At 31.7% G+C, this 15,430-nt stretch overlaps 1 protein-coding gene across 1 annotated transcript; it reads left to right on the forward strand.

Annotated features, from left to right (window-relative positions):
* Window positions 1-5,122: 5,122 nt before the first annotated feature.
* Window positions 5,123-11,887, forward strand: LOC149031838 (nose resistant to fluoxetine protein 6-like). Its single transcript, XM_089174559.1, has 6 exons — window positions 5,123-5,202; window positions 5,301-5,396; window positions 10,908-11,037; window positions 11,142-11,316; window positions 11,402-11,544; window positions 11,635-11,887. The coding sequence occupies exons 1-6, from the start codon at window positions 5,126-5,128 to the stop codon at window positions 11,758-11,760; spliced, it is 747 nt and encodes a 248-aa protein (XP_089030685.1). The 5' UTR covers window positions 5,123-5,125; the 3' UTR covers window positions 11,761-11,887.
* The last annotated feature ends 3,543 nt before the right edge of the window (window positions 11,888-15,430 follow it).

Consider the following 15,430-nt stretch of genomic DNA (forward strand, 5'->3'; position numbering starts at 1 on the left):
ACATTATTTTTGTAAAAATATCGATAAAATATAAAAATAAAGATATTAAATATAATTGATACAAGATTTAAGTAATAAAAAAGTATAATCTAATTTAAATATTACTAAAAATATTTAATGAAGTATATTAGTTTTATAAATTACCAAATTAATAATGTTTTCGATTTTCTAAATATGAAAGTCAATTTAGAAAAAAAAAATACAAAAAATCTATTAAAAAAAATAATAAAATATAAATTACATTTAAAGAATTTCACATAATTAGCTTATCGCATCATTATGAGGTATAATTAATAATGCCTAATACATAAATGTATTTGTCCTATTAACTAATATCTTATTAAAACTTTGATTGCTAAAGGCGTATATACACGCTCTCACAAATCCATCGATATATTCGAAAGGCGTATATATACGCTCTCACAAATCCATCAATATACTCGAAAGGCGTAAATATAAGCTCTCTGTATTTTTTTATTATAACATCTTTATTACTGTTTTACCGATTAATTTTACATGGAATTTATTGGGATATGTAACATAAAAATTAAATTACTCTAAAAAAATTTAAAAAATTCATATTTTTATTTTATTTACAATTTATTATCTGTTTTAGTTAGTTGTCCAATAGAAAAACAGTCGCAAAGACCGACATACGAAAACTGAGTCCTTCATATTAATGGATTGGTTCGAGAGCGCGTTGTAGTAAGAGAATTTATGGTACTTTTAGAGAGTTATGGTGATAGTAGATGGGAATGAATTTATGAAAGGACAGATTCAGGGAGGGATGAGCTATAAGAAGCTACGGATTTTGTTTTTTAGCATTTGAAAAGATGTTACACTTCAATTTAGATCTTGTGATAACTTTTTAACGGATATACTTCAAGAGTTTATGTTCGTTTAGTATTGTTATAAAAGTAACTAGAAGAAAATTACACAGTAAAAATGGCACGTTCAGGGTTTCAATTGATTCAAGTATTTTACAGTATTTATTCTGTTTTTAAATGATTGTTCAGCAAATAGAACAAAAGAATGGAGTACATTGCCAGTTTATGGGATGCTAGCAAACGCAGAACTATTAAATTCAACTAAATGCTGTAAGGAACTCACTGAATTTCTGACAAGCCATTGATAAGCGTATGTTATGGAGCTTAAGAGGTACGTAGAGAGTTATGAAATATAATTTCTATTACTAGAGATTTGAAATATTATTGAAGAAAATAATTATTCATTTCATTATAAACAATATATTTCGAATGAATATTTTATTCAAACAACAATGTACAATAATGGCCATATATTTACGTTAACCTACCAAGATCGTATTGAAATCGTTGTATATATGTTCATTCAAGAGATATAAAAAAACAAATTTAAATTTTTATAAGACCAACAAGCGTACATTATTAAATAAAAAAACCAAGGATTCTTAATTGTTCATATTTAGATAATTTTTAATATTTTCTATTCCTAAGTAAAATTTCTTGCGGACACATTTATGCGTACGTACGGAAATATTTATATTTTTATAGATATTTTCAAATTAAATTAACTTAAATTAAATTAATATGATTAGTATTTGATAGCTAGCAACTTCATTAAACTAATATTTTATTACACTTAAAAGAGATTTTACAACACGTACAGCGTTTTTCTGATCATTATTCGCTTGATAAATCCAATCATGCACGCATATACTCCTCAGCAAATGGTACCTAACTGATTCTTTACAATATTTAGATAACTAAATTTGTCCATAATACCCTCGACGTGGTGAATAGGGTCCGTACCGTTTATAATCAGTACATCCCGTATCAATACCGAATCACCGTCACCTTTTACAGTAGGTCTTAAACAATATTTCTTATATTCTTCACTTCTCAGACGTCTAACATAGCACTTTCTCGTCAAAACCTAATTAAATAAACTTGGATACGTCCGTAAGTATAACTTTGGACCATTATTCGAGTGTCCAATAAATGTACTCTTTTTCGAAGGAAATCCAGGCCCTGCAATTCTTTTCTGGTATGAATGGTCTTCTACTGGTAACACGCCCATTTAATGGAAATTCATTTAGTCGTCGTTGAACAGTCCTTACACTTATTTTAGTATGTAAATTTGCAGTCATCTCTCTGTGTATATCGACTGCAGTTTTCTCTAATCTATCACCTTCAAAGAGACGATGAACTTTTTCACTCCGTTCTTCTATCATTTTTTTTGAAGTACTTGACTTACAAGGAGTGTTGTCCGATGTACCAATATATTCAATATTTTTGATTGCTTAATGACACGCCATAACTGACAGTTCCAGTTCTGCAAATATTTGACGATATGATTTTTCACTTTTGCGAAGACGTTGCACTAATCGTCGTTGTTCTAGCGCTATATTTTATAGCTTACTCAATGCGAAAAACTTTAAATCACGTCTAACTTATTCAAATTGTCGATGAAAAACTAAAGAATGCTGATTACATTCTCAAAATTGCGCATTAAATACGACATATCTCTATGTACGTAAGCAGTTGTCCCGCTACGAAATCTATACATCAGAGTACAATATTTAAAAACTGCTTTATTTTTTGGAATTCATAAAACCGCTTTTTGTTGTTAGATATTTAACGATCGAAACTTCTTAGGAATAAAACATATAATCAGATAGATAAGTATGAAAGAAACATAAGAAAGTTTAAAAAGTTAAAAATGTACAGTGTACGTAAGTATACTGCCGCCACTGTATATATGAGTATATGTTTAGTTATTATAAATTTGAAGCAGCAGAAATTGTAAGAATTCTAAAATCGAGTGTAGCTAGCTAAACAAGATAAATAAACAATTTTTTATAGTTTACATTTATATAATGTCAGTGAATCACTATAATAAAAACATTTTAAGAATATATAATAAACAACTTTAGGAAGGAAATTTTTAATTTTTGTATAAAATTTCAACTGTTTTTTTGCAAAACTACTTGCGCGTACTAAGATGAAATTTTCTAAAAAAAAATACGAAATAGAAAGTGAGACAAAGTATTCATAATTTTATACAACTCTATATGAAAAAAAAAAGAATTCATTTAAAATTGATTATATTTGCGACCACATTACTGGTTTTATCATCCTAAGCGGCAAATCAAAATTAAATTTGATAACTAAACGGATGATTTTTATATTTTATTTTTGTTTTGTCAAGTAATCGACGCAAGCGGCAGACCCACATCTGGATTCATTTATGGAAATAATTATTGGTTCGGTAGTAAAGACCAGTGCGAAGATGTCGAAAATAGAAATCCTTTAAGTTTATCGAAAGAAGTACTACAAAATAATTCGAAATATCGTCCCATCGAAGATGAATTTCCACCTTTGGAAGTGAAATATTTTGTCGCTAATATTCGACATAATAGCACTATGCAATATCACATTGTAGTAGATAACGAAGTAAGATTCTATTAAAAATTAAATATAAGTGATTTTAGAAATTCAATCAAATCTTTTTATTTTCTTTTATAGAACTTAATAGTATTAGGTATGTGTTTGCCAGCATCATGTTCGAAGGATCAACTTTTTACTCTAGTAGAAATCTCCTTAAAAGATGGGACTATTCTTCAAGACGAACTATATTTAGCCCATTTTTCATTGGTTGAAGTCAGAGATCTAATCGATGACTATGAATGGTTGTCAAGTGGAAGATTTATTATAATGGCGTATGTAAACAATTCTTTTATATTTTACAAAAGTCCCTCATAAAATATACAATATACTTATATTTTTTATATTACTTACTCTTTTTAGTGTAATAGTCGCAAATACAATTCTATTTATGATAATAGGAACGATCTATGATATTCTGATACACCAAGAAAGTTTAAAAAAAGATAAACAATACGTTCAGGAACCTAAAAATGGTAAGTCTCTAACTATAGGTAAATTTATTTAATAATTTTTAACCCTTTTGTTATAAGATATTATAACGTAAATATTATTCTATAAAAAATCCTTTGTACGTACTCTACTGAAGGATGAGGAACAACGCTAATATTTTTTGGTAGTTCATACGAAATCTTTGCATGAATAAGATATGTGTATTGGTAACTAGTAACAAAAGGGTTATAATAGTTTATTCTTTTAGATGAACAGGTAATTATTTAATATCTTAATGTTAATGTTTTTAGAAGATCCACAAACTCTAAACGATGATAACAAGGATAAAATAAAAAAATTCAAATACCAAAGTTTTATTTGGAAATTTTTCTTGGCTTTTTCCGTATATTCAAACACTAAAATAATATTTAAAACATATTCTGAGGATACAGATGTTCCGGTTATACACGGATTAAGATCTCTTACAATGATATGGATTATCATTATACATATATTTCTTTTATTCGAGGGATTTTTACGGTAAATTACTAATGAATATGATTGAGTTTGATTTATATTAATATAAAAGATTTCATTTAAATTTAATACGATTATCTTCATTATTTTATTTTTAATCTTTTATGTTTATTCAAAGACAATAAACCATATTTTCTAAGAAGTTCGGAGAATTTCATCCAACAATTGATATTCAATGGGGGCCTTGCAGTTGATACATTTTTATGTTTTGGTGCTTTTCTGGTCACTTACTTGTATTTAAAAAGAGACATGGGCAAGAGTATACGTAGTAAACCGTATAATTATTTAAAATTTATCCAATTATATTTTCTCGCTTTTCTGAAAAGATTTATAAGGTAAGACAATTCTTGTTAATGCTACATTTTAGTGTATTAAATTATATTTACATCTAATTCCGAAAATCACAAGTATATTATTAGCCTAAAATTAAAATATAATAATTTAAAATACATCTCATTTATTTATCGCTACTTTTATGTTGTAGATTGACACCTACATTCATGGCTATAATCGGATTACTGCAAATAAATATGATGCGAAACAGAAACACTTCCCTTTTTCCTATAACGGAACGGAACTTCCAAACTTGTGAAAAAAATTGGTGGAGAAATCTTCTTTATATTCAAAATTTCTTTAGTGTAGAGGATATGATATGAAAAATTTCAATAATTTAAGTAAAAATTTATTATATTAAGTATAACATTTCTTATGAATAATAATCTCTCCAGTGTATGAATTGGAGCTGGTACTTGGCAATCGACACGCAATACTACATGATTTTAATTTTCCTGTTATTTTTATCTTCAATGTAAATATCTTTACTTTGTAATTAACATATTTGTGTATAAAAAAATATAAAACCCTCAGACAATCTTAATAACATTAATAAACCAAATTTTATTTCAGGTACTTCACAGTAGCAGCCGGTTTGATGAGTCTGATGTTTACCTCATCGATAATCGTTACTGGAGTTGTAGCATACATTTATGATTGGGAACCAACGTAAATATCAATATTAATGATTATACATGTGGGGTGCGAGAATGTGAGTGAGAACACTTAAGCATGAGTGGGCCAGAGAGTACTTATCGGATATAGTTAGGCAAAGGATAAACTATGTAATATAAACAGCCGAATAACGATAGAAAGAGCGTCACCCAAGGAAGTAAATTAAAGAAAAGGAACCAAGAGGCAGTCATCGTTTAGTAGCCGAGCAAAGAAGGCGTTTTACCATCACTGTATTTTTACTTCTTTATATTAAATATATTGCATATCCGTGAAGAGAGGTTTTTCTTTCTACATCAACCTATTAATAACACCGCGGAATTCTTTCCTTTTTACTCGTTAGATATCCTTTAGGAAGACTAACAGAAGAAGGGGAATCCCACATTTGGGGGCTCGCAGCCGGGATTATAGAAAGAAAATAGGTCTCACGATTGCAATATCAAGTCGTGTAAAGCTGTTTTAAGTTGTAAAGTTGTGTTACGGTTACCAACAGTGTGAATCCGATTTAAAAGTTGAAGAAGGGCGTTGCGCGTAAAAGTGGACCACGCGTGAATGCTAGATTAAAAGTTGCATAGTAATCGGTAGTGTTGGTGTAACAGTAAGATAGTAAGACGGTAGTAAGTGTTAAAAGTAAGTAAAGAGGCTAGAACGATGGCTCAAGTTAAGGTAACATATGAAACAAAGGAGAGAGAAGAAGAGAGTGGATGTGAAGAGTTGGACGAAACGATCGTCGAAGGCACATCACGAGGAAGACGAAAGCCGGAACAGAAAGGCAAAGGTAAAAATAAAGTAGCTGAAGAAGAGGAAGAAGAAGAAATAATTAATTACACAAGTGAACAGATTGATTCAATGAAGTTGATAGAGTTAAAGAATGCAGTAAAGAAATTAGGATTATCTACAGTGGGTAACAAACAGACGCTTAGAGATCGCTTAAAAGACGCGATGGGGATTAAAGAAAGTGAAGACGAGGAAGAAGAATCCGAATTCGAGAGCGAACGAGAAGAAGGATCGCATAGATATTTACAAAACAACAGAAGAGCGGTTGAGGCCACTACGCAGCGATTAGCTTTGTTCACCATAAGGGATGTAGAAGACAGCCTATCATACTTCAGCGGAGACGATATGCTACCAGTAGATCAGTGGATCAACGACTTTGAAGATACCAGTGCAGTATTGGGTTGGAACGAGTTGCAAAAGTTTGTGTACGGAAAGCGTATGCTGAAGGGATCGGCAAGGCAATTCATCACCTTCGAAAAAGAAATTAAGTCATGGAACAGTTTAAAGCGTAGTTTACTTAAAGAATTTAAAACCGAGGTAAATCAGGCAACGATTCATTCGCAATTATTTAAGCGCAGGCAACAACCAAACGAAAGTAGTCGTAAGTACATTTACAGTATGCGAGAAATCGCGAATCAAGGCAATGTCGATGAAATAGCTCTTATACAATATATAGCAAACGGTTTACAAGGCGATCGTCGCGATAAGGCGGTTTTGTATGGGTCACGAACGCTCACAGAGCTAAAAAGCAATATCGAAATATTCGAGAAAATAAAAGAAGGTATTGGACAAGGGATGCGAGATAGAAAGGGGGGACAAAGAAACGTGGCAACGGCGCGCGTTAATTCGTCACCAACGGTAAAAAGAGATGGTTGTTACGGATGTGGCTCGATAGAACATAGGTTTCGTGCATGCCCAGATAGAAACAAGGGACGCAAATGTTTTAAATGTAATGACTTCGGACACATAGCACCTTATTGTAATAAGTCGAGTCAACCAGCGAAAAATGTAACGAGCGTCAATTGTCTCCACACTTTTACGGATAGAATTGCGATTAAAATAAATGGTTTATTTGTATATGCGTTATTAGATACAGGAAGCGAAGTAAACTTAATCAATTCAGAGATATATAATAAGATAGGGAAACCAGCGTTATGTGAAACCGCTCGACGATTTACAGGATTAGGTAACGCGATAACCAAGCCGATAGGGAAATTTGAAGCAAATATCGATATCGAAGGCGATAAGTATGCGACGGATGTATTTGTAGTGGGTCCTTCAGATATGGGTGACGAAGTTCTTTTAGGAAAAGAACTATTAAGAGAGTTGGACGTTCGTATAAATAAAGGGCGGATAAAAATACAACGATCGGACGAAAGATCTAGCGATACGACTAAGAATGAATCGATCAAGCCAAGCGAATATGGTAGCTGCGATAAGAGTGAGAATGCAACATGTACAGACAATAAGAGCGCAGACAAGGAAGTCGAGAGTATTAGTGCAATGATGAGAATAAGTTATGTAGATACGAATGAAATCGAGGTAAAGATGCCATATAAGACGCGTGTAGAGAAATTAATACAGAATTATGAACCGAATGCTGGAATAGATGCCCGAACGGAGACTAAAATAACATTAACAGATAGTATTCCAATTTGTTCCAAGCCGAGGAGATTAGCTCCGAAAGAAAAGAATATAGTAGCACAGCAGTTTGATGAGTGGTTAAACGAAGGGATAATTCGACCAAGTACGAGCGAATATAGTAGTCCGGTAGTGGTAGTACCAAAGAAAGACGGAACGTATAGAGTTTGTGTTGATTTTCGTAGATTAAATGCAAAGATAATAAGGGATCGATTTCCAATGCCATTAATCGAGGATTGTATCGATGCGTTGACACGGGCGAAGGTGTTCTCGATAATTGATCTTAAGAATGGATTTTTTCATGTTAGAATCGCGGAAGATAGTTGTAAGTTCACTTCATTTGTTACTCAAGACGGTCAATTTGAATTCCTTAAAACACCTTTTGGATTATGCAATAGCCCTACTAGTTTTCTAAGATTTGTTGATGAGGTCTTTGGCGATTTAGTAAGAAGAAAAGTAGTGATAACGTATATGGATGATCTTATTATCCCAGGTGTTGATAACGAGGAGGCGTATGAAAGGTTAGAAGAAACATTGAAAGTTGCAGCGCGAAGTGGATTAATTATAAATTGGAAGAAATGCAAATTCCTTCAGGAGACAATCGAATTTTTAGGTCACATAATACAGGATGGGAATATCCGCCCATCACCAGCGAAGATAAAGGCAGTACAACATTTTCCGGAACCAAGAAATAAAAAGCAGGTGCAGAGTTTTTAGGATTAACAGGATATTTCCGTAAATTCATTAAAGATTATGCAAAGATAGCAAGGTCATTATCAGATTTGTTAAAGTCGAATAGGGCATTCATTTTCGATACAGACGAAAGAAGATCATTTTCACAGTTAAAATATCTATTATCTAAAGAACCGGTACTCCGTATTTACGATCCCGAAGCGATAACGGAGTTACATACAGATGCAAGTATAGATGGATTAGGTGCCGTATTATTGCAAAGGTACAGCAATGAAAACGATTTTCATCCAGTTTATTACATGAGTCGTAAAACATCAGAAGCCGAGCGAAAATACCACTCATACGAGTTGGAAATTTTGGCGATAATTAAGGCAGTTCAGAAGTTTCGAGTTTATTTGTTAGGGATTAAATTCAAATTAGTTACCGATTGTCAGGCGTTTCAAAAGACACTTAAAAAACAGGATTTAGCGCCTAAAGTGGCCAGGTGGGCATTGTCACTAGAAGAATTCGATTATGAAGTTGAACACCGTGCGGGAGAAAGATTGAAACATGTAGACGCGCTTAGTCGTTTTCCAGTTAGATGTATCGAAGACACGCTTTTACAGAATATTAGAAAGAAACAGGAAGAGGAGGAAAGGTTACGTGTTATACGTCAAATAGTCGAAAAAGAGCCATACGAAGACTATTTTTTGGAAAATAATGTTCTAATGAAAAATGTAAGCGGCAAAAAGGTAATAGTGTTACCTACGAGCATGCAGGTTAATGTAATTAAAAAGATTCACGAGAATGGACATTTTTCTGTACGTAAAGTGGCTGAAAGAGTGAAAGAGGAATTTTATGTACCAAACTTAAATGAAAAGATAGAAAAAATAGTTAGTTGTTGCATACCGTGTATATTAGCAGAGCGTAAGCAGGGAAAGAAAGAAGGTTTGTTAGAACCGATACCGAAGGGGGATAGACCACTTGAAACTTATCATATTGACCACTTAGGACCAATGACGGCGACGAACAAGACGTATAAACATATTCTGGTTATCGTAGATGGATTTTCTAAGTTTGTTTGGTTATATCCGACTAAGTCGACGACTTCACGAGAGACGATAGACAAATTGACGATACAACAGAGGACGTTCGGTAACCCGACGCGTATAGTAACAGACAGAGGGACAGCATTCACATCAGTAGATTTTAAAGAGTATTGTATGGCAGAAAACATTGAACATATTTTAACTACCACCGGTATACCAAGAGGAAACGGTCAAGTCGAGAGGGTCAACCGCATTATTATCTCGGTATTGACTAAATTATCAATAGATGCGCCAGATAAATGGTATAAACATGTAGATAAAGTTCAGAGAGCGATTAATAGTACTCATCAGCGTAGCATAGATAGGTCACCTTTCGAGGTAATGTTCGGTACGAAAATGAAACAGCGAGAAGATTTGACAGTTTTAACATTAATAGAGAAGGAAGCAATAGCGCAGTTTTCAGACGAACGTATAGAATTAAGACAAGCAGCTAAAGAAAGTTTGTTAAAAGTTCAAGAAGAGAATCGGCGTAATTATAACCGTAAATGTAAGAAAGCGACTGTATATAATGAAGGCGATTTAGTGGCGATAAAACGTACGCAATTTGGTGCAGGATTAAAAATACAAAAGAAATTTTTAGGACCGTACAAAATATCTAGATGTAAAGGAAAAAATAGATATGAGGTGATTCGTGTGGGTGAAGGTGAAGGACCAAAAATAACCACAACGGCGGCAGATTATATGAAACCGTTCGAAGGGTTTTCTTCGGGGACCGAAGAAATAGCAGAATGGCCGAGTGTGGGGTGCGAGAATGTGAGTGAGAACACTTAAGCATGAGTGGGCCAGAGAGTACTTATCGGATATAGTTAGGCAAAGGATAAACTATGTAATATAAACAGCCGAATAACGATAGAAAGAGCGTCACCCAAGGAAGTAAATTAAAGAAAAGGAACCAAGAGGCAGTCATCGTTTAGTAGCCGAGCAAAGAAGGCGTTTTACCATCACTGTATTTTTACTTCTTTATATTAAATATATTGCATATCCGTGAAGAGAGGTTTTTCTTTCTACATCAACCTATTAATAACACCGCGGAATTCTTTCCTTTTTACTCGTTAGATATCCTTTAGGAAGACTAACAGAAGAAGGGGAATCCCACATACATATAATAAAATTGAACACTATCATTATTAGCGACTTAAATATTAGTTGACCACGTAATAACTCGTATGTACAACTAACCGTTCAATCAATTGTACTAATCAGCAATTAATATGCAAAAGCAAATTTTAATAGAATCATATTCTTCTCAAAATACGCTGTAATGAAAGTGTTATTTCATCAAATAAATAAGCGTTTTATTGATTTATAGATTGGACAAAGTATTCCGTCTTGTAATAATGGTGTACTATTCACCATTGACTCGAATAGGACCTTATTTCGTTGGTGCGATCACTGCTTATATTGTTTCTAAATTAAATAATACATTACATTTGAAAAAGGTAAGCAGATTATACTAATCGTCTCTTTCTTCAACAATTTTTTATCATTAAATATGCATATTGATGATATTAATGTTTACTCTAATATGAATAATTGATTTTAGAAAACGATATTATTATTTTGGTTACTCGGCAGTCTGTGCAATATATTGGCAATGTTTGGATTATATCCGAACAGAATATCAGGTTTAACTGCTGCTGTTTATACTGCTCTTAACCGAACAGTATGGTCAATTGGTATTTCATGGATAATTATAGCATGTTCTACAAATAATGGAGGTATAAATAAAAATATAATTCGATTCTTTTTATTTGGATATTATTACTTTGTAATCGTTATTAATTAAATCATTTTATATTGTAGGTATAGTTAAAAGTATTCTATGCTGGAAATGTTGGATTCCGTTGTGCAGATTGAGCTACTCAGCATATCTTTTAAATCCATTTCTTATACTTTCTTTTAACTTTTTAAGTAAAAGTACCGTGCATTTTGATAATCTAGCAAACGTATGTATTATTTTTTCTTGTTTCATCGTGTTGATAGATTAATATGAATTTTAATTAAATATCATTATATTGTTTTGTTTTCTTTTATAGGCAATTACTGGTTTAGGAATCGTTATAGTAACATACATATGTTCTTACATCGTTTCATTGATGTTTGAAATGCCGTACGTTTTCTTGTTTAGGGAGTGGATTAATTATTCGAACAAGAGAAAATGATTCGTTTTTTTAACTTTTTTGATAGTATTTTCACATTTCAACATCAGGAAGAAACTACAATAATTAGTAATATACATAATTTATTTTAATCAATTCTTTATATTTTTAGTTACTGAGTCTGTTTTGTTAGTTGATAAGTTTATGTTAGTTATGAAATGTGTGTTCAGTTTTTAATATATTAAATTATTATTTAGTGTAATTAATATTTTTAATTGACTAATATAGGATAATTTTTTCTTTAAATACTGAAAATAAATTTTGCTTTTCGTTTTGTTTAGTTTACTAAAATTCGCCTAAACGAATATTTATCATGAAAATTGAAAATTGCGATAACCTGTCTTTTATGCGAATTATTGAAAATAGTTTTATTGGTTTTATATACACTAATGATTTAATGTTACTCTTGACTTAACTGTTCTACTGCGAAAATTTTAAACGTCACAATATACTAAAAAATTTTTAATATTTTATGAAATTATACTTACAAATATTAAAATAGACAAATAAAAACCCCATTTCTATTAATTTATTTTTGAAGTGAAAACTCTTTAGAATGGGAGTGATCTGAAAAGTAAATAAACGGTAACGCAGCTATGAAACGAAGCTATGTAACGAAACTGTGTAACGAAGCTATGTAACGAAGCTATGAAACGGCTGCTATACTAAATAATGAGAGAAAAAGAGACAAACATATAGGATTTAGCCTGCGAGAGAATGAGGCGGAATATAGCTATACTGCATACTGCAAAGCGTGGACACGTATTCTTTCGATACTCGAAATGTTTGTAGGTACGAGCGATAGAAAGGTAAAAAAATAAACAGAGATAAGCACGTAGGTATTTGACAAAAGAATAAGGTACAAACGAATCGAAGGTCGTAATAAAGAAAGAAGGTGCGTGGTCAGTTTTTTTTTTTACCAAACGTGTCATCTTTTTCTATTCTTAAAAATGTTTCTATTTTATTGAAAAATTAATATTTAATTCTTTATATCGCAAATATTATAATGAATAATTATAAAATATATAGAATATAACAATTGTATTGTCTGCAATATTTTACAAAAAAAAATAGGGAAAAATGATTACGAGATGCATCAGAGAAAAAGTATTAGATAAAACTATAAAATACATTAGGAGCAGCTGAAAAAATTCCATTCAAAAGCAAGTAAATTACTGTCACATTTTTATTTTGCTTCTTCATAAAATATATTTCATTCATAAAGACAAAATATGTCTATTAAATTTAATTTTTATATGTTTTTATAAAAAATATACAAAGATTTGTTTTAACCCGAGAATACAAAAAATTATATTAATTATTTTAATATTTACGTATTAAAGAAATTTTCTCTTAATTTTTTAATCAAATAAAAACATTTTTAACAGGCTGAATACCCAGCGTGAATCGGTGGAGTTTACCACGTGGCCCAAAGTGAGACTCGTTGTTTATACAGTTCGATAAGCTGAGAGAGTGATACGATTCAATGCATTTTTTAAATTTTTCGTTGTTCAGACCTTTATTTAGACGAGAGTATTTAGAAAGATAAGTTTGTGATCCAAAGAATAAGGACAAAAAATGTTATAAATAATAAGGGTCTCGAAGTATGACAGGCTATGGAGTTTAAAAAGTATTTCTCGAAAAGATCTCTATTTGAATTTATACCAGAATTTTCGTTCAGCCCAGCAGTATATTCCATATGTTTTGCGTAACATCTTATTTCGTCATTCCTAAAATGTTTGTTTGACAGTCCAAAAATGTAGATGAAAACGACAAATTGAAAACCATAGTAAGAAATACAATTTTATAACAGAGTTTCAAAAAAAAAGATATTCTATATTAACTTATTTTACGACGAATTATATTTCCCTTGATAAAAATCCTACGATTTTGGTGCTATTTAAGACTATTGCATTCAGCATTTCCATTTTTATTACTTGAATTTGAAAAAGTGTACTCTTTATCAGCTATTCCACCTAGAGAACATACGGTTGACGCTTATTATATATGGTAATAATATTATAATAAATAAATTTTATAATTATCTTACTCTTGATACTCTGCATTTGTCTCTTTCTCTCGAAACTTAGCTTTTTGAAAGTTTGACTTCTAACACGTGTAATATGCACACATGTTTTATTTTAATTATTTTTTTTCTTTTTTTTTTTTTTGAATAAGCTGTAGATATTAATGAAAGAAAATATTTTATTCAAAGATTAAGAATATTAATAATATTATTATAATTATTAATTAGCATTAAAAACTCGAAAGTTCATTGCCGCAAATACCAAATCTCGCCATTGTTCCCGTCCTTGAACGCGATTTTTCCATTCGCGGTCTTCGTACCTATTTCTTTTAGGTCTCTTCTAATATTATCCTCCCATCTACGTCTTGGTCTACCTAATGGTTTTTTCCCGTTTGGTATACCGACCAATATTTTGTGCGCCTTTCGATCCTGCCTTATAGTCGCCACGTGACCAGCTAATCTTAATTGGCGTGATTTTATGACGTTTATAATGTCCGGTTTGTTGTACGATCGATGTACTTCAACGTTATGGAGTTTTCTCCGTTCGCCCCTTTCCTCATCACGTTTTGCACCGAAGATTTTACGAAGAACTTTGTTTTCGAAAACCCTAAATTTCTTTTCGTCCCGTATCGTAAGCGACCACGATTCGCTACCATTAAGAACTACTGGCAGGATGATTGTCCTGTATATCCTGATTTTTAATCGCCTAGAATGCAACCGTGAGCTGAGTAATTTGTTAACCGAATAAAAACATGAATTGCCTAAATTGATTCTTTTCTTAAGTTATTCGTTAATTTCGTTCGTCTGGTTTATGATCGATCCTAAATACCTAAAGTTGCTGACCCGCTCACAAGTTTTATCCCGGACAACCAAATTTCCAGTACAAAGCTTATTCTGAACTTTATCGGTTATCATATATTGGGGTTTTTTCGCGCCTTTTTGCCGTCCCATATCTTTAGTATTATCTATTAATATTTTCGCGTTAAAAATTAATAACTCTTCATTGTCCCCTAACAAAGCAATATCGTCCGCGTATGTCAACAATTGTGTTGTACCGTTCAACTGTAGACTATCTTTACTTTTCTGCAATTCTTTGACAGTGAATTCTAGTACTAAATTGAACAAAAGGAGTGACAATGCGTCCCTCTGTTTTAACCCGCTATGAATACTAAAAGCTTTCGGCATTTGGTTGGCTATCCCTACTTTACTCCTAGTTTCTTTTAGGCAAAGTTGAACAAGGTTGACCAATTTTCTTGGTATCCCCTGTCGTATTAGGATTTGTAGCATTTTTTCTCGTTTTACCCAGTTGTACCCTTTTTGAAAATCTTTATAAAATTGATGTACCGTGTGGTTAAATTCCCACTTTTTATCTAAGATCTGCCGAATAGCAAAAATTTGATCTGTAATCGATCTATTTCTCCTAAAACCGCACTGGTGATCTCCTATTATCTCGTCCGCATACGGTACTATTCTAGCTAGTAAGATGGATTAAGAATAATATAATTGTAATATAATTAGAATTTAATATAATTATAATATTTTTATAATGTAATAATTATATATCAAATATATATATATTACTATATATTATTACTATATATTATTATATATATAATAAAATCCCAATCAAACTTAAGAGTTTTCGAA

Source organism: Polistes dominula, unplaced genomic scaffold (genome assembly GCF_049000335.1).
Source record: "Polistes dominula isolate Pdom_NZ unplaced genomic scaffold, Pdom_raw_medaka contig_483, whole genome shotgun sequence".
Classification (NCBI taxonomy): domain Eukaryota; kingdom Metazoa; phylum Arthropoda; class Insecta; order Hymenoptera; family Vespidae; genus Polistes; species Polistes dominula.